This window comes from Apium graveolens, unplaced genomic scaffold (assembly GCF_009905375.1).
Source record: "Apium graveolens cultivar Ventura unplaced genomic scaffold, ASM990537v1 ctg5090, whole genome shotgun sequence".
Classification (NCBI taxonomy): Eukaryota; Viridiplantae; Streptophyta; class Magnoliopsida; order Apiales; family Apiaceae; genus Apium; species Apium graveolens.
This window is the reverse complement of record NW_027418810.1, coordinates 34,610-54,792: the sequence shown is the minus strand read 5'-3', so window position 1 is coordinate 54,792 and position 20,183 is coordinate 34,610. Positions and strand designations below refer to the sequence as shown.

General features: G+C 34.0%; 1 protein-coding gene and 1 pseudogene across 1 annotated transcript; one reads left to right on the top strand and one right to left on the bottom strand.

The window, feature by feature from the left end:
• Positions 1 to 287: 287 nt before the first annotated feature.
• On the bottom strand, positions 288 to 2,084 carry LOC141702436 (uncharacterized). Its single transcript, XM_074506116.1, has one exon. It carries the CDS (start codon positions 2,082 to 2,084, stop codon positions 288 to 290), a length of 1,797 nt encoding a protein of 598 aa, XP_074362217.1.
• A 15,696-nt stretch (positions 2,085 to 17,780) lies between these two features.
• LOC141702435 (uncharacterized) lies at positions 17,781 to 19,919 on the top strand (annotated as a pseudogene).
• Positions 19,920 to 20,183: the final 264 nt, after the last annotated feature.

The following is a 20,183-nucleotide window of genomic DNA, read 5'->3' as shown; positions in this document are numbered from 1 at the left end:
ATCATTATGTCAAACAAGGAAGGGGGAAATATTTTTCAAGTTGGCATATTGTTATAATTAGTTGAGACTGCATTTTTTCCAATTTATCGGATTCAATAACTTTGCTACAAATAGCCTTAAAGAACAGACAAAATCTAATAACGGTGTCCCTGACCTTTTTATGCAGTGACGATCGAATTGCAATTGGGAGTAGGTGATGCAAAATCATATAGCAATCATGGGATTTCATTCTGGTATGTCGGAGAGTTTCCATCGATACCAAGCTCCTAATATTGGAACAAAATCCATCAGGCAACTTCATTCCCAAAAATGATGAGCAAATAGTTTTTTTCAGAATGTGTCAAATTCCAAGATGCCAGTGGTAATTTCTCCTTCTCCCCTGCCGTTTCGGGCCTCATATTCAATCTTATTCCCATTGCAGCCATGTCAAGACGAACAGATTCCTTGTCTTTTGTCTTTTTTGGTATATTTAGCAAGGTACCTAACAAAGCTTCACATATATTTTTCTCAATATGCATGACATCGAGGATATGCCTCACCGGCAAGAACTTCCAGTACTCGAGTTGAAAAAATATGGAAAGTTTCTTCCAAACTGGTCGAGAATCTCCTTTTTTTTGTCCAGGTTTTTGTCGTGTCTTACCATAGATATGGCCTTGTAGATATTGTACTCTTTGAAACACTTCCTCCCCTGTTAAAGGTATAGGTGCAGAACCCTTCTCAATAGTGTTATCAAAAGCCACTTTCTGTTTTCGATATGGGTGGTCACGTGTCAACCACCTTCGATGCCTCATAACTACTATCTTTTGGTAATTAGGTAGCCTAGTAGCTTTTGTTTGATCAACACATACTACACAACCGTTATAGCCTTTCACAATATTTCCCGACAAGCTACCTAAGGCAGGATAGTCGCTGATTGTCCACAATAATATTCCTCTCAATACAAAGGACTCTCGCTTATATGCATCATACACTTGCTTTCCATGCCATAATTTCTGCAGATCTTCTATCAATAGTTGAAGAAACACATCAATATCATTTTCGGGCTGTGTTGGTCCGGATACCAATAAACATAACATTATATACTTCCTTTTCATACATAGCCATGGTGGAAGATTGTAAATTGATAGCAAAACAGGCCAAGATGAGTGATCGGTTCCTTTTTCACGGAAAGGAGTAAACCCATCAAATGATAAACCTATTCGCAGGTTTCTAGAATCGGAAGCAAATTCAGGCCACTTTTCATCATCTTCCTTCCATGTTTTTGAATCTGCCGGATGACAAATTTTATTATCCTTGACTCTCTCCGTGTGGTGCCAAGTCAGGTCCTTTGCCATTTTAGGTGAATTGAACAAATTTCTCAATCGCGGTAATAGAGGAAAATACCAAAGAACCTTGGATGGAATGCCTTCAATTTCATCTCCATTTTTGTTCTTCCTCCATCTAAAGGCTTGACAAATGTGGCAGCTAGTCTCATCTTCATTTATCTCACCACGGTATAAAAGACAGTCATTCGGACAAACATGTATTTTTTCATACTCCATTCCTAAAGAAGACAAGATTTTCTTAGCCTCACCATAAGAAGAAGGAAGGCAGTTACCTTCTGAAAGCATTGTCCCAACTACAAGTAGCAGTTCAGAGAAACACGAATCAGACATTTCAAATTTTGCTTTTAAGTTGTACAATTTCACTAAAGCCTTCATCTTAGTAAATCCTCGACATCCAGGATATAGCGGTTCATTTTCAGATTGCAGATGGTTCAACAAATTTGAGGAATCCAGGGACGCATCATCGTCGCCATCTATTTCTATGGGGATCTGTTCCACAGATTGTGAACTATCGGTTTGTTTAACGGTAATTGGACTTTGTTCTCTATCATTCTCTCCATGTGAAATCCAACACGTGTAGGTCTCGTCGATACCATATTGGAAAAGATGTTCTTTCACTTTTCGAGCTTTACATGATTTACTGTGTGCATATTGTACACATGGACAACTAATTGTGTTTACATCACGCCCATGCTCTAACGCAAACCTCAATAATTCTTCCACACCTAGTTTATATTCTTTTGTTCTTCTATCAGCCATCATCTATGATCTATCCATGCTCCAAAATAGGCAACACAACCTAAAATTTCAAATTTTAACAGATATCAAAATTATGTTCCACCAAATAAACATAAGTTGGATATGAGGACATTGAAACAGAACACCAGGCCAACATTTGGATATTAAAGTTGGAAATATATTTTGGTCATAATATTAGTTGGATCCCCTGTTGTTGATTTGTACAAACACATTGTATTAGCACATGCCCTGTGAATGACGGTTGATCAACATGTGTCTTGATCGAAAGATATAATCGAAAACACAAGATGCTACCGATATGCATTATCTAATTAAAATTTGTAGGATCTTCCTAAGATGAGATGAGATGAGATGTATGCAAAACTCTCCGAGCCTTCCACTATACTGTTAATTAAAATCTAATCAAACCTTTCTTGTACCAAAAAACTCCTAGCATATAAGCAAGTAGAAGTATAATTTAAGAATGAAATAATCATAATATTAGTAATGTAAAATTAAAGTTCAATTTTACAGAATATTTCATAGATAATGAGGATATAGTAGTTCCTTGTTAATGTGAACTAAGATAATGAGCTCATATGTAGGCGATATATACCTAATTTCAAAGTTTCAAAAATTGGGGGAATTTATGAACCCTAATTTCATGAAAATAGTGAGAATACCTTGTACAAATGAAATAAACTCTTCCTTGCAGAGATAAAATTAGCTCTTCCTTGTAGAGACAGAGATGACGGAGGTAGAGGAAGAAATGAAGAAATGGAGATGAAGTTCAAACAAAGATTCACGACTAAGCATTTAATTTTCTATTTAATTATTAAATGAAGAAGTAGCATTGACTCATTAATTAGTTTTTACAGTTCGATAATTAAATAATATTGGCTTGTTAAAACACGTTGATTAGTTTTTTAGAGTTAAATAATTAAGTAATATTGCTTAACTAAAACTCACCAATTTTCTAATATAATTTCTTAAATACATATATACAATAGTAAACCTACGTTATTTCAAAATAAATTTTTTAAAATTTCAATAATATCGTGATATTAGATTTTTTTTTATTTTTCAGTTCGCTAAATATTTATTTATAAATATTTGTTAAAACTCGTTAATTCTGAAATAATGGTTCGTCAAATTAAATAATCACATAGTTTTATTTCGTTAAATATTAATTTTAACTACACAACGTTTTAACAATAATAATAAACCATTGTATTCATATTATATCTACAACAGTTTTTGAAAATGAAGTCGTCAATATGTTGTGTGACTAAACGTAGTACAACGGTTCAATAATCATAAGACGTTGTCTATTTGAGAAACTGTTGTCTGACAACTTATGACACAATGATTGGGATATATAATTAAATTTTAAATTCTTAACATTTTGAAATTGTTGTATGACAACCCTTAGTACAACGGTTATATAAGCATAAAACGTTGTCCGTTGTCTGACTTGTTATCATACTATGGTAGTAGTGAAATTATCAATTTTTGGACATTGACCACAATTTACTCCAACAAATAAATTACGGATGACACCTATTTAACGAAAAAGTATAATATAGATATATTCTATTCTAATTATATGTTTTAGCGAATAAGTTAGACATGTTTTATGATATTATGAATATAGGACATGGTTAGTGAACTGTGATGTGAAATCATGACATACCCTCACGTATAAGCAATTTTAATACATCATGTAAGTATTGTGAAAAACTTGAGTATTTATTTACGAGATATATTTAAATCTTGATTAGTATATGAACACGTTATTCATCAATGTCAAATAAGTTCAAAGTACATTGTACCAATTATACTATCAACTGATTACTCCAACAGATAAATTACGGATGATACCTATTTAATGAAAAAGTATAATGTAGATATATTCTACTCTAATTATATGTTTTAGTGAATAAGTTAGACATGTTTTATGATATTATGAATATAGGACATGGTTAGCGAACTGTGATGTGAAATCGTGACATACCCTCACGTATAAGCAATTTTAATACACCATGTAAGTATTGTGAAAAACTTGATGATCTCTTTATGAGATGTATTTAAATCTTGATTAGTATATGAACACGTTATTCATCAATGTCATATAAGTTCAAAGCACATTGTACCAATTATACTATGAATTGATTACTCCAACAGATAAATTATGGATGATACCTATTTAATGAAAAAGTATAATGTAGATATATTCTACTCCAATTATATATTTTAGCAAATAAGTTAGACAAGTTTTATGATATTGTGAATACAGGACATGGTTAACGAACTGTGATGTGAAATCGTGACATACTGTATAAGCAATATTAATACACAATATAAGTATTGTGAAAAAAATTGTGTATCTATTTACGAGATGTATTTAAAGAACACGTTATTCATCAATGTCATATAAGTTCAAAGCACATTGTATCAATTATATATATACCAACAACTGATTCTCTTAATTATATGTAATTCGATTTGATAAATAATATTTGGTAATCAATACGATTAGTAATATCGAAAAAGGATAATATTTAGACTCATTTACGTCATTTTTTCACCTTCAATAATTTTAACGTTTCTTGTAAGAATATTAAATTTAATTTTTTAAAAACCAATTTTACCAAATAATGTCATTTTAACCGAGTCAACTTATTAATCTTGTTTCAACCGTATATTATAATTTAACTAGAAATTATATTTCTTTTAATTTTTTCTTCAAAATATTAGTTTTTTACTTATATTTTATATTTAATATATTTTTGTTTAATAATTTAACTATTTTTTCCCCAATTCTACTTCCCTCCCCGTTATTCCCCCCTAAACCCAAATTATTTCAAAAATTTACCCATTCTCCCCCCAAAACCCTCAATTTGGTCGACCCTCCCCCAATTACCCAATTACTCCCCCTTTTCTAATCTCTCTCTCTCGCTCTCTCTCTCCCTCTCTCGTTTCCCATTCTCTCTCGTTTCCAATTAGGTAACCCCTCTCTCTCCCCCTCATCTTTCTCATTTTAGTCTCGTTTTGTGTTTTGTGTTCTTTTAATTTTTTGATGAATGTGTTTATAATATGCATGGGTTTCGTTATTTTGATGGGTTTGGTTAGTGGGTTTGGGGATTTTAATCTTTTTATAGGTTGTTGAGTTTTGAATCTTTTTGTGTGTTTTCTGATTTTTAGTATGCATGTATGCCTCAATTTTCTATTTGCGGGTTTTATATGCATGCTCAATTTTTGGGTTTCATGTGTATGCTCTATTTGTAGATTTCATTTGTAGGTTTCTATGCATGCTTTATTTGTGGGTTCCGTTATTTTGATGGGTTTGGTTAGTGGGTTTGTGGATTTGAATCTTTTTATGGGTCGTTGAGTTTTAAATCTGTTGTGTTTTCTGATTTTTAGTATGCATGTATGCCTCAATTTTCTATTTATAGATTTTATATGCATGCTCTATTTATGGGTTTTATATGCATGCTCTATTTGTGGGTTTCATGTTTTTAATTTAATATTTCTATATTTATTTTTATTTTGAATATATGTCTCAATATTTTTAGTACTATTTGGGTATTTATAATTTTCTAGTATGGAGGACATTACTATTCTTGTATGATTTTAATATATACTCTATTACTACAGATTATGGCCCCTGTGAACAAAATCAAGAGGACAAAATCTGCTCCTAATGCACGAGCACCTAATTTATTTATCACGGCGCTGAAAAAGAATCAGTCGATGGAGACACATCCTAGCACAAGCAATTCTTCCCCTGTATCCGTTAAAAAGCAAGCTATTTCAAGCAACTTGCAAAAGCAATTGACAAAGAAAAGGAAGTGAGTGAAAGAGAAGCCACCACCAAAGAAGAGAGAAGGACTTCAGTTGTTGAGACGTGGGCATGTGACAATGCGTAGAATTGTCAGACGAAAGATTTTGGGAATAAAAAACGAGGTATTATTCAATGGGAAAGGTGAGCCGTATGGTGATGTAGCTACGGAGATGCAATCTTATATTGGGGTTCTTGCAAGAACTAAGTTCCCAATTATGTATTCCTCGTGGAAGTTAGTTCCAAAAGAAACAAAAAATAAGATATGGGATTGTATGAAGGTACAACATTTCATCTCACTACTTAATTATATACAATTACAGTACTATATGGTTGGTTACTCATAAAATTTTATAAATTGTTACTCATGCAGATGGCGTTCAAAGTACCCCCTTCAGCGCAAAACTTGGTGTTAAATTCTGCATGCCATAGGTGGCGGGAGTTCAAAAGCAATCTAACTAGAAAGTATGTATTGCCTTATATTCATGAACCTGAGGCGCTGAAGTAGCCTCCATAAGATTACAATTTTATTGAGAAGGCTCATTGGGACATGTTCATTGCACAATGCACAACAGATCAATTTATGGTAACTATATTTTTTGCACTATTTATGTTATTAATTTTGTGAATTTTTAGCAATTATTGAGTAAAGCATCTTTTTTGCTAACACTTGAAGGCTTTTGTATAGGAAATTCATGACAAGCAATCAAAAGAAGGGAGTTGAATAAATATAATCACCGTATGTCTCGCAAAGGTTATGCCAATCTAGTACAAGAAATGGTTAGCGATCACGAAACCTTTACTTCTTTTATTTCCTTGTTATTGCCAAGGCATTGTTAGTAATATTGTTGCTTTGAAACATTCTTGTACATGCAGACTGAATTTGACCCCACCACAGAGATAAATAGGTCAGACACTTGGGTCCGAGCGCGTCAAGATGAGGAAGGAAATATTCAGAGATTGTAAGTCTTTCCCTTCTTTTTGAATGAAACATAGGCTGCAAGATACTATCTAACTAGTTGTACATTATTTAACTTTTTTATGTTTTGATCATTTGTAGGCGAAGATGAAAAATGCAGTCTGTGAAGGAGAAGTGATATTTTCTGGTGTTGATGATGTTTTGGCAAAAGTGCTCGGTAACGCGGAGCATAGAGGACGAGTACGTGGATAAGGGGTTCATGTAAAACAATCAACCTACTTTAATCTTCCAAGATAAAGGAAGAAAAGGACCATGGATGAGAGAATACAAGAGAGTGTTCAAAACTATTTGGCAGAGGAGACGAACATTATTTTGAAATAAAGAGATGCATTTTGGACATCTGAAATAGAAAAGTTGAAAGCAAGTTTTATGGTAAAGAATGTAGGGTCTGAGGGCAGTCCAAATATTGATTCACAGCAAGGGAGTTGTTCTAAGGGTGGAGATGGCATTCTGAAGGCCTTAGATGGGATTGAATGTGTGAAGAAGAAGTTGGAACTTATTGAAGATAACAATGCAAAAGAAAATAATAAGGAAGTGAAAGATGTGGAAGAAGCTGGAGCTGATGTGGAAGAAATTGGAGTTGATGTTGAATAATTTGGAGTTGATGCTCACCAAGTTGGACCTGAGGTGGATACTATAGTAAAAAAGGGTGTTGAGACTGAAATCGGTTCTTTGGAGTGGATGTTAGCCGTTGGGACCCCAGACAATGTTGTTGCTTATGTAATAATAGGAAATGATGTTTTAGGTGGGGAGAAAATTTTGCACGGATTGCCACTCGCAAAAGAAAATGCACGAGTATCAATCACTCGTGTAGTCAGTGGATCTGCTGCAATTCCCATACCAGTCAGGGATGAAATCAAAACTGTAAATGAAGCGGTTGGAACGTACATAGCTTGGTCAAGAGACCTTGTACTAGAAGCGAACACATCTGTCGCACCGATGGTAGAACCTAAAAAGGTTAAACTTTGTATAACTGTTAAATTTATAAGAGAATATTATCTAATTTTCTACGTGTTCGTTCACCTTTAATTTGGTTTTCATTTTTCCTTTTTAGGGAGGGAAGAAAAGTGCTGTAAAGAAATGGAAACATGTCAAGGATTATGTCGAAGAGTATGTGGTTGAAATGGGTCTAAATTATCTTCATGCTTTAAAACGTATGTGGATTTGGGAAAATGAAGCCATAAGTAATGGTCAAAAAACCTCTTTTAAATTGTACCAAGAAGATTTTGGTTCAACCAAAAACTACTGTCTCTTTCTATCAGATGTCTACGCTTTGTCCACTAGAGGTGAAATATCAGCCTCTACCATTTGCATCTACATTCAGCAAGTGTCAAAGTTTAAATTTATAATTGTTTATCATATTGAATACGATAAAAGTATGTGTTAACTACTGCTACATTTTTAATGCAGTTTATTGTATGAAAACTTGAAAAGGAACAAGATGACACATATGGTAGCTTTTGTTGACCCTAGCACAATAAGCGCTAAATCTTGTAGTTTTACCGCAGAAAGGTCGCGTGCTCTTGCTTATAGATTCAAAACTGCTAAGAAAGGGTAGCACTTTCTTTTTGCCATATAATCATGCATGAGTATTTTTTTAATTTACTTTTTGCCCAATGTACTAAAAAAATAGCCTATTAATTAACTAAAAGAAAATATGTTCTACTAACTTGTAATTTCACAAGTCTGCATTGTTGTAATATATGTTTATGTTTTGTTCATCATTTTACTAGGAATCATTGGGTTTTGAGTGTTGTCAATCCAGATGCACAAGTAGTCTATCACTTGGACCCTTTGAAGCGGCGAATTACAATTCAAAATAGATGAAGGTGGTTGACAAGTGAGTAACGCATAATACTTATCTTATTTAGCAATCAATTTATTTATTTACCAAGTTTAGAATGGATAAAAGTGGACAAGTAGCTGCTAATATATTTTTTTTAATATATTGTTTAAGTGCCATTAAATTGTACAAGGATAGTGCGAGAAAGATGTTAAAGAGAAAAATAGTCTGGGAGAATTTGGCGGTATGTTTTTTTAAAGCATCGATGTTAACAGTTTTAATTCAGTGTACCATGTTACATGTAAATGTCTAAATTTGTATTCTTCAGGGAGTTCCGGTCCAGAATGAAAGCAAGGAATTTAATTTCTGCTCAAAGGTAAAATAGATCTTATTTTCTTTATGGCGCACTTATTTTTTTGTTATCAATTTTCTAGTAAAATCTAACTTTCACTGAAATTGAAATTTTTTTAGTGGCTTCAGAGGGGCAACAACAGTTTCACCGAAGATGATATAAATGACATTAAGGATGCATGGGCAAAGTTCTTCCTGAAGCATCACACTTAGGTGCTTGGGCTTTATGGGTTTTTAGATTTTGAAGTAGAACTATTCTGGGGGTTGTTAAAGTAAGAACTATTTTGGGGTTGTTTAAGTAACTAGATTTTGAAGTAGAACTGTTCTGTTATGGGATCCAATTCATGATGAATATTCTGTGAAATAGGGGGTGGTAATATTTTGGATGAATTGGGATTGTTGTCGGATGAATTGTGTGTTTGGTGAATCTTTTGTATGAATTATGTTCTAAATGCTTGGTTAATATATTAATGTTAGTTATGCTTTGTTATTATTTTATACTTGTTATAAGTTGTATCAGACAATAGTCTTGTTAATATTGTTTGTAATCACCCATTGTGGTTTTGAAGTTTAAACAATGCTTAATTGACAACTAAAGTATCGTAACATAAGAATCAGACAATGATTTTTAAAGGAAAAAAAGGTTGTGGACAAGTCCTTCACCCCACATGTTTTAGCAAGAGAACTATTGTCTAATGTATTATATACAAATGTTTTATTTCCAAAAACAATTGTAATAATAAACTAGACACAATAGAATTGCCCAATGAATTCGTTGTAATATAGCTTTCACATAAATGTTTGTTTTGGAAAACCGTTGTGGTAATACTCACAACTGGGTATAGCCAACGTAGTATTATATAGAAACACTTGTGTTGAGTTACTTCACACAATAGTTTGTATTTTAGCCCCTTTCAACTATAAGGAGGAAGCACAACACTTTGTCTCATGTGCACCCTTGTCTGGAGGTGGTCTCACAATACTTTGTAATAACTACACCGTTGATTGGATTCATTTCACACAATAGTATTGTTTACGACTCTGTTTCCTGTAGGAAAGAAGAACAATGTCTGACTCAGGTGAACCGTTGTGTTAAGCATATCCAGTATGTAGTGTGCATATAAGAAACACATGTATGTGGCCCTGTCTTACGACACTCTGTTACAACAGAACACTTGTGTATACCAGCATTCTAACAACACTTTCTTGTATCTCTGTTGTTGTCTTAAACAAAAACAAACAACAATTGGGTATTGTTGTCTGTTATGCGTATCAGACGGCGCCTTAATACTCAATAGTATTGAGGGGTATCAGACAACGGTTAAAAACTGTTGTGTCAGCCTGTTTTCCTTGTAGTGACTACAAGGTTTGGAGACCCATTAGCTCCTCTATCATCATAGACTCCAGTCTTCCAAATAGCAAGCACCTGGTCACTAGAGATTATGGGTATAGCTGTGAGAGCAAACCCAATCTCAATGGGTTTAAGAAAGTCCAGAAAGATGTGAGAATCAACATTCACATTGTTATTATTCAGGATGGAAGAATAGTTGTTAGTCACTAACTTTGCACCACCATAATCAGATGATTTATAAGCATCAGGTGAAGTCATGGTTAATTTTTAAAAAAAAATTGAACAAAATTTAGGGTTTCAGAGTTTACGGCTTGAGAAACGGTAAAGTAGCAGAGAAAAGACAGTAGAGATAAGTAAAGTATTATCTAAAATCAAAATATTGATTTAATATAACACAACACTCCACTAATTTAGACACAACTTAGTTTAATGGGACATGTGGAAATATATTATTGATTATAAAAGTAATCATATAAACATGTGTTACTGCATGCACAGTTCCTGAGAATAAAGTTTTGTATTAACTGATTGTGTTTCATATCCTCACGTCAATGTGTAAACATCTGTAACCATGAAAAATTACCCACTTTTAGCTAACATTACAATACTGACTTAAAACAATATTTCAATATATTCAAAAATTGTCAACAGAAAATAATAATCAATCAAAGTTTGACCATTATTAGTACTTAATCATGACTATTAGGATTTATCAGTCAACACTAGTTTTACCAATTTCATAATTTAACAACTACTATCAGCATCTATTAGTTAGAATAGGTTTGACCAATATCAGAGCTTATACACATAATCTGAGTTTAATATGCAGATACAGAATGAAGTTAATTGCATTCTTGCATGGCATCAGAACTTAAACACAATTATCAATAACTAACAAGTATTGACACATAATGATAAGATACCATACTGTAACTATCAGTAGTTATTTCTTAATTATCATAGTTTGAGAATTGTCCTGATATCATTCCCAATTCATTCACCAATCTTGTGAAAGTAGCTTCACAGAGAGGCTTGAAGAATATATCTGCTAATTGCTGATCTATTGGAACAAAGACCAATTCCACTAATCATGATTCCACATGTTCCCTTATGAAATGGTACCTGATGCTAATGTGTTTAGTCATTGAATGCTTTACTGGATTTCCTGTCATTGCAATAACAGTTTGATTATCATAATATATAGGAATAAGAGAATAATCTAACCCATAATCCAGTATCTGATTCTTCATCCATAGAATCTGAGCACAACCGCTTCCTGTAGCAATATATTCAGCTTCTGCAGTTGATGTAGAAATTGACTTTTATTTCTTGCTAAACCAAGAAACCATTTTGTACCAACTACAGATCTGTTCTTTGGTCTTTGCACAAGAGTCCAGACTTTGTTCCTTTCAAATTCATTAAGTTCCTCTTGCATTGCTGTAATCCAGTCAGCATATTGAAGAGCTTCTTCCACCTTCTTGGGTTCAGTTTGAGATATAAAAGAATGGTAAAGACATTCATTTTGAGTGGATTTTCTTGTTCTTACACCACTATGAGGATTTCCAATGATTAAGTCAGGTGTTTGTGACTTGGACCATTTTCTTGCAGATGGAAGTTGACTCCTTGAAGAAGAACATCCCCCTTGATCCATGAACTCTATGTTATTTCTTTGACGAGTACCACTATCATGTCACGATGCTCCCCCTGAATTAATGTTCCCATTGTTATCCGTATTTGACTCATTAGAATTTGAGGAATGAGAGTCTGATGATCTATCTACTAATGTTCCTTGAGTTGAATCACTTGAAGAAGTCTCCGGATTTGAATCATGTTGCTCCCCCTCAATATATGCTTCAGTAATAAAAGAATTTCCACTGTCATTTTGATTATCAGATCTTTGAGTGATATCATCACTTACTATATCAGGATCAAGATTTAAGAGTTCAGCATATGGTACTTTATTTTCGAATCTCAATTTTTCATGGTCATCTGCATCTTCTAGACCTGTTATCTTCTTTTCATCAAAAGATACATGTATTGATTCCATGACTTTTCTTGTTCTCAGATTATGAACTCTGAAGGCTTTTGTAGATAAAGGATATCCCACAAAAATGCCTTCATCAGCTTTTAGATCAAACTTGGTCTGCTGTTCTGAATGAGTTTTGAGAACAAATCACTTACAACCAAAAATGTTAAAGTATTTCAAATTTGGCTTCTTTCCCTTCACCATCTCAAATGGTGTTTTTCCATGCCTTTTGATCGATGTTGCATTTTGTGTAAAGCAAGCAGTTTGCACAACCTCAGACAAGAAGTAGGTAGGAAATCTTGCTTCCTCTAGCATGGTTCTTGAATCTTCTATGAGAGTTCTATTCTTTTTTTCAAAAACTCCATTTTGTTATGGAGTTCCAGGAGCATAAAACTCTTATTTTATCCCCTTGGGTTTGCAGAACTCTTCCATAGAACTATTCATGAATTCAGTTTCATTATCACTTCTGATGATCTTCACTTTGTGTGTTGATTCTTTTTCCAGCTCTATTACATGATCAAGAAGAATGGATGGAGATTCATCCTTGTTGTGCAAAAAATACACCCATGTGTATCTTATATATTCATCAACAATTACAAGTGCATACCTCTTCTTGGCAATTGACATAACATTTAATGGACCAAAGAGATTAATATGAAGTAGATGATATGGTTCAAGAATGGAGGTATCATTTTTACTCTTGAAAGATGTTTTCCTTTGCTTGTCTTTCTGGCACGAGTCACACAAGCCATCAAGGGTAAACACTGCATTGGGCAATCCTCTAACAAGATCTTTCCTCACAAGTTTATTGATATTGTTGAAGTTAAGGTGAGAAAGTCTTTTATGTCAGTTCCAGCTGTCTTCCATAGATGATATACTAAGTAGAAAAGCTTTTGATTCATCAGATTTTGTGGAGACGCTGGCTTCATATAAACTACCATGTCTTACACCAGTCATTGAAATCTTTTCATCAGTCTTTTTGACAATTTCACAATGCTCCTCATAGAAGTTCAATGGTAACCTCTGTCATAGATTTGACTCACACTGATCAGATTATGCTTGAGTCCTGCAACTAGAGCTACATTTTCAGTGATGACATTTCCTACTTTGATTTTACCATATCCCAAGATTTTTCACAAGTTGCAATCTTTATAAGAAATACTTGGGCCAGCTTTCTCCTCAAATTCTGATAGCATGAATTTATAACTATTCTTGTGTCCTGAGCATCCACTATCCAATAATAGAGTATTCCTCCTGTTACCCTGCAATCAATAATTGAAATCAGTTAGTGTTTTTAAAGACCCAGACTTGCTTGGATCCTTTAGCCTTTTTAAGTTTGTTAACATATGTAGCAGAAGACTTTTTATCAGATTTTATGTTAACATCCTTACTATCTGTATTTACACATACAAAAACAGATTTTGCTTCATTTAAAGAGGGTTTCGGTTTATAATAATCATAATACAAACCGTGATACTCTTTACATATATAAATAGAGTGCCAAAAACTGCCACAATGAAAACAAGGAGACTGTGGTTTATATCTAACTGTTCTATTCCTAAACTCCGATTTAGGAGTAAAAATATTTATCTCTTTATTCTTCCTACAAGAATTAGCAAGATGATTAGTACTACCATAGTTTAAACAAGCCTTTTTGGGTGCATTGGGAGGAGTTATATAATTACCATTTTTATTAACACCTACCTTGCCATTTATATTTTTCCTAGGCCTTTTCTCCTTGTCTTTCATGTGTAAATCGTTTAACTTTTGCTTGAGCTCTTTCTGAGTCACTAAACCAACATTTAATGATTTTATGTGAACCTTTTCACTCTTATCAGTAATTAAGTTTGATCTAGGTATATTGGTTGAACCTACCTCATTAACCGATTTAACAGCATCAACACTTGGATTAAACATAATTGTCTTCAATTGAACCTTGTTCAGTTTGACCTTAGTATCAGTACTTGCTGGTTTATTTTTTTCAGTTTCTTTTCCAATTTTCTTATTAGAATTAGACCTATAAGCATATCCATATCCTAATCCCCAACATCCATTCTCTAGAATTTCCTGAGTTAGTCCAAAGTTTAATAACCTCTATTTCTTTAGCTAACTCCTTTTCTAGATAAGCATGCTTTTCTAACAATTTTTATTTAACATAAACATCATAATCTCTTTCTTTTTGAATTTCTAGCATAGAAAGTAACTCAATTTCTAGGTGGTAATTCCTTTTCTTTAACTCAGAGTTTTCACTCTTAATTCTATTATTCTCCAAGGTTTGATCCCTATATCTAACATGGAGAGATTTAAGAAACAATCTTAATTCATAGATATCATCAGTATTAAAAGCAAGGGTAGTCTGAGGTACCTTTAATTCAGCATTGTCAGCCTCGGTATCAGCATTTGCCATGAGAACATAATTGACCTCATCATCTGATTCTGGTGAATCATCCCAGTTTTTCTTCTTTAAGATCAAGGATTGTTTTTTCTCAGTTTTAGGTTTTCTGCTGTCAACTGCAAAGTATCCAATGTTATAATAGTTTTAGCGTCTTTCCTTTGACATGTCAAGTTTTCCAGATTTCGATTCCTTTCAATCAATATTTATTCAGTTGTTCCTCTTATTAGAGTTTGAGGAACTGGAACCTTTTCTGGAAAATCTTCTCCCTTTCTTGATGTTCTTGTAGACCATCTTCTTGAAGCTTTTAACTAGTAGAGCAGCCATTTGCACCATGTCTTCATTGTTGTCGTGATCACTGTCAGTATCTGATTGAATATCAATATTTGAGTCATCATCAGAGTTTGATGATTTGGTATCTGACTTTGCAATCATAGCTTTTCCTTTGGAGTAGCCTTTTCTCCTATCTTTCTCCTTTGGCTTCCCTTCAACTTTGAGTGCAATTGGTCTAGACTTGGGTACTTTTCTCTTACTCTTTTGCTCCATCTCTAGTTCATGAGTTTTCAATATTCCATAGATCTCATTTAGAGGTGTGTCATCAAGTTGATAACTATCCCTTATTGATGTGACCTTAAAGTCCCACTTTTCAGGGAGAGCAAGTAGAAACTTCAAGTTTGAGTCCTCTAAATCATACTCATTGTTGACAAGAGATAAGTCATTCAACAACTTCTTAAATCTGTCATAGATCTCACTTAAAGACTCATTATCTCTGGATTTAAACTGCTCATATTCTTGAAGTACTGTCCTCCTATTCTTCTTGATAATAGTTGTGCCTTGATACTTAACTTCTACAGTAGCTCATATCTCTTTTATTATCTTACATCCAATAACCCTATTGGACATAACACACTATCAGGGCTGATGTGCAAGATGTGTCTGACTTTAGTATCCTTCATAATAGATGGAAGATCTTCCAGAGTGTAGTTCTTCCTTTCTTTGTCAACCATCTTTTTTGGTTGTCCTGTAACAGAAACAGCTACCTTCATTGGTTTATGAGTACCATCATAAATCTTACTTAGATATTCAGGATATGTGGGGTCCAAGCACATAGCCATCCTGACTTTCCATATTGGATATTCATGTATCTTCAGAATTGTCACCTTGATGACTTCATACCTACTCATATTATTGCTAATCCGCGATATGCTGGGGTGATGTTGTGGATTTTGTGGTTCTTCTTTGTCTACCATTATAGATTGATTTTCAGACCTTAAACTGTTTGTATGTCAACAACAAGCTCTGATACAAATTTTTAAGTCCGTAATCAACTATAGAGAGGGGTGAATACAGTTTATGCAAATAATTCGACAAAGCTTCAACAAAATCAATAATTTTTTATTAACAAATAAAAACTGATTACAAACATACTCTCTCAAAAGGATGAACAAGTATCCTTGAGAGCTGCTAGGTTATGCGAATGATATACCAATGTTCACAATGCTTATAGCATGAATCTAATATGTGCTTTATATAGAGCACAACTACACAATCAAATAATGAATCATATTCTATTACAATGGGGAAACCTATCCATGTATGATTATTTCTGAGATAAAGTCCCTCACCGCCTTGAATTTCTGCTTTCTTTTTCCTTCTCGAATATCTACTAATTAAGTGACAAATCGAGATGACATCAACTGCTGATCATCAGGTACTAATATAATTACACTACTAGAATTCTGTCAATAGACATCGGTCCTTAGACATCGGTTGCTCAGACAACCGATGTTAAAGTTCTTTTAGACATCGGTTATTTTAAAACCGATGTTACTGCTTATATTAGACATTGGTCGAGAATATAACCGTTGTGTATACTTATTTTTTAAAAATGAGAAATGTTAGTTAGACATCAGTTTTTTATATAACCAATGTGTTTGTTTTATAGACATCGATTGTATTTTACAACCGTTATCGATGGTTAACTTAAAAAAATTAAAAAAAACAAGCGGAAACTTTCCCCCCTTTATTCCCCAAATATTCCCCCCTTAACAAAAAAAAACCAGTTTTCCCCTAATTTTTTTCCTGTCTCTCTCTATCTCACTCTCACTCTCTCTGCTCTCTCTCTCTCTGAGCTCTCCCTTCTCTCTCTGGTTCTCTTTCTCTCTCTCTGCTTCTCTCCCTCTCTCTCTCTTCCATCTCTCTCTCACACACACAACATTTCAGTTAATTGCAGGTATATAGGGTCTCAATTAAACCCCAAATTGAAGAACACCTTCAATTAATCAAACCCCATCTACGAGAAACCCTAATTTCTGAATAGGTTTATTTGTTCAATTATGTTTGTTTATTCAATTTGGTTTAATTTGTTCAGTTAGGTTTGTTTGTTCAATTAGGTTTAATTTGTTCAATTAGGTTGTCTCGAGAGGCTTTTGAGGACTAGAGTGGAGAGGCTTTTAAGAGAAAAGGAACTCAAGAAATCCAACAGGTCACTCAATGCAAATGCAAATGACGAAGGAGGGAAAGATTTTAAAGGGGATAATGGCACTGTTGAGAATTGCTTCCGCTACCAAAACCAAAGCCGCCCCCTCTCCGCCTCCTTTTCGTAGGCCCACCAGAAAGCCATCTCTCTCCACTCTTTTATTCAGGTAGTAATTATTACACAAACTCTTGCCTTTTAAATTGTGTTATTATGTTTATTATGTACACAATGATGATATTTGTGTGTGTTTTGTAGTTGTCCGGTTGAAATGAGTTCGATGCAACCCTATCAAACGACCACTGCTTCTGTTTTGATGACTTCTATGCTTACGCTTTCGAGAGTCGGTTACGGTTGGCTCCCCGAATTGGAGTGCGTAGCTTAACAGTTTTTGATGATTCTGTGTAATTCCTGACCAGTTGTGGTACTGCTCTATAAAGAGACATATGTGCCATGATCGGTTGGTCCTTATCTGAGAGCCTCTGGCACAAATCACTAGCTGTAATTTTCACACTAAGATGGAAAATGATCACGCTAGGCCTAGGATCTTGGTAACCAACGATGATGGTATTGATGGTGCTGGCTTGCAAGCTCTGGTTCAGGCCTGGTCTCTACAGATCAATATCATGTCCTTGTCTGTGCCCCTGAAATGTATGTCGACTTTCAATCCATTTTTTCCAATGCTTCTGGTACATGGATTCTATCATATAATTAATAATATTTATCGTATATTAATTTAACCAGCATAAAAGCTTAGATGTAATGTAGGTTTGTTTTTCTTTTGATTTAAAAGCTTACACTTACTTAAACGTTAAGTTTTTAGTTTTAATTATGCTTCAATTGCAATACGGAAGGTATACAAATTAAGTTGTAAAGTACGGTCTCAGGTATTATCCAACTCCATAATGTGGAATTGCTAATTGTTAAGTTATAGCGAAGGCTAGCATGAATATCATGTTTTTGTGTTAATATATCTCGTTACTCTAATTCATTTCCGTAAGTGGAGCAGTGATAGAATTAAGTAAGTCACATAGGTTGTGTTCACTTGGTGGGTATGAAATGAGGAAGGAATAGAATGAAAAAACTAAGTTCTTAGGAGGATGGTGCTTAAATAATGTGCATGACTGGGGGATAATGTTTAATTAGAAACATTTTGATTGTTTTTCTTGTATCTAATAATTCTTTTACAGGGAAAGGTCAGCTGTTAGTCACAGCATTACTTGGATGCATCATGTCCATGTTAAGCAAGTAAAAATTTAGGGAGCAACAGCCTATGCAGTTTCTGGTTTGTTTTCATTTCACATTGTTATAAAATGTATATTATCTTTCATTTTTCTTTGCCAACAAATTACTTGCGTGCTTCTGGCACTCACACAACATACTGATGGTGACGCCTAGATGAAGACCAAATATATTGTTTATAGTCTTTAATCTTGGAATTTTAATTGATAATAATTTATAAGAAGTGTTTTCTTATTATTGTTTACTTGTTTTTTTTGCTATTCCAGGAACTCCAGCAGATTGTCTATCTTTGGGAATCTCCGGAACTCTTTTTCCCGTAGTGCCTGATCTGGTAACTATTCTAAATCAACTTTGTAAACTGATATTCTCATTAGTTGTAAATCGTGCTAAAGCTCAAATATCATTCTGGTTGCTGATGTTTCTATAACCTAAGATGTTACCTATTTGTAACGACTCAAGCTGAGCACTTACTAACAACTCAAATATCACTTGTTTTTCGTTGCTTACTCTTGTTGGTTTTGGTCACAGGTTATTAGTGGCATAAACATGGGTTGCAACTCTGGTTACCGCATGTCAGTAACTCTCTGTCTGAGGAAACACTTTTTGGTTTAGTAAAAGTACTCTATATAGTATGTGACCTTAAGTCTGCAGTATAAACTCTTAAGTCTGCACAACTAATCAAATCTGTTACTGGAATAACAACATGTACTCAGGAACAGTAGCAGGTGCTCGAGAAGCCTTTTTCTACGGGATACCTTCTATCTCAATATCTTATGACTGGTACACATTAACTTACAAAATGCACTATGTAGACATGCATCAATATATTGCACGTTGCAACTGCTTTGGGATCAGTTTTTATTTTTCTTGATTCAATTTGTGTTCTCAACTGCCAGGATGGGGGGTAAGAGCACTGCTAATGACTTTAAACTTTCTGCCGAGGCTTGCTTACCCATAATAAGTGCAATTTTGGTTGAAGTCAGAAGTAAAACATATCCTCTAAAGTTCTTTTTAAATATTGATATGCCTACAGATATTTCGAATCATAAGGTGAGACTTGCAGCTTTTACAGCCATCATCGTCTGCTTTAATGATATTCGGAGAGAACAAAGATTAAGTATCAGGCTATGGATTATAATGATCCATCTTTGAATTCAGAACTAAATTAGAACTTCATGTAGCTTAAATTGAATTGTGTTTGCTGCTCATTCTGTACTCTGTAGGGATACAAGTTGACAAAGCAGGGAAATAATATTATCAGAATGGGTTGGAAGAAAATTACTTCTGAAGCACAAGTTGGAAAAATATTATCAACAATGACTATGGTAGCTGATTCGACAAAAATTGAGATGAATGGTACGAAAGTATCACAAGACTCTGAGAACAGTCTCGTTTTTATGCGAGAAGCTTTATAATTTTATCAGGGAATTGGAATTTGTTGTCGGGGATATTTGGGACTGGAAATGGATCTTCAGTATCTATGTAAGATGCCTCACAATTTGACAACTTTTTTCCTGGATGACCATGTTTATAAAGATTGAACATGGGCATCATATATTTATTAGTCAATGTTTGTTTTGTCTACAGCGAGAATGCTGGTCTTTTATCATTAACTCGAGTGGGCAGTCGAAGAGTTGTATAGATATCTGCGTGCTTTATGATCTTCTTCTCCATCCTGG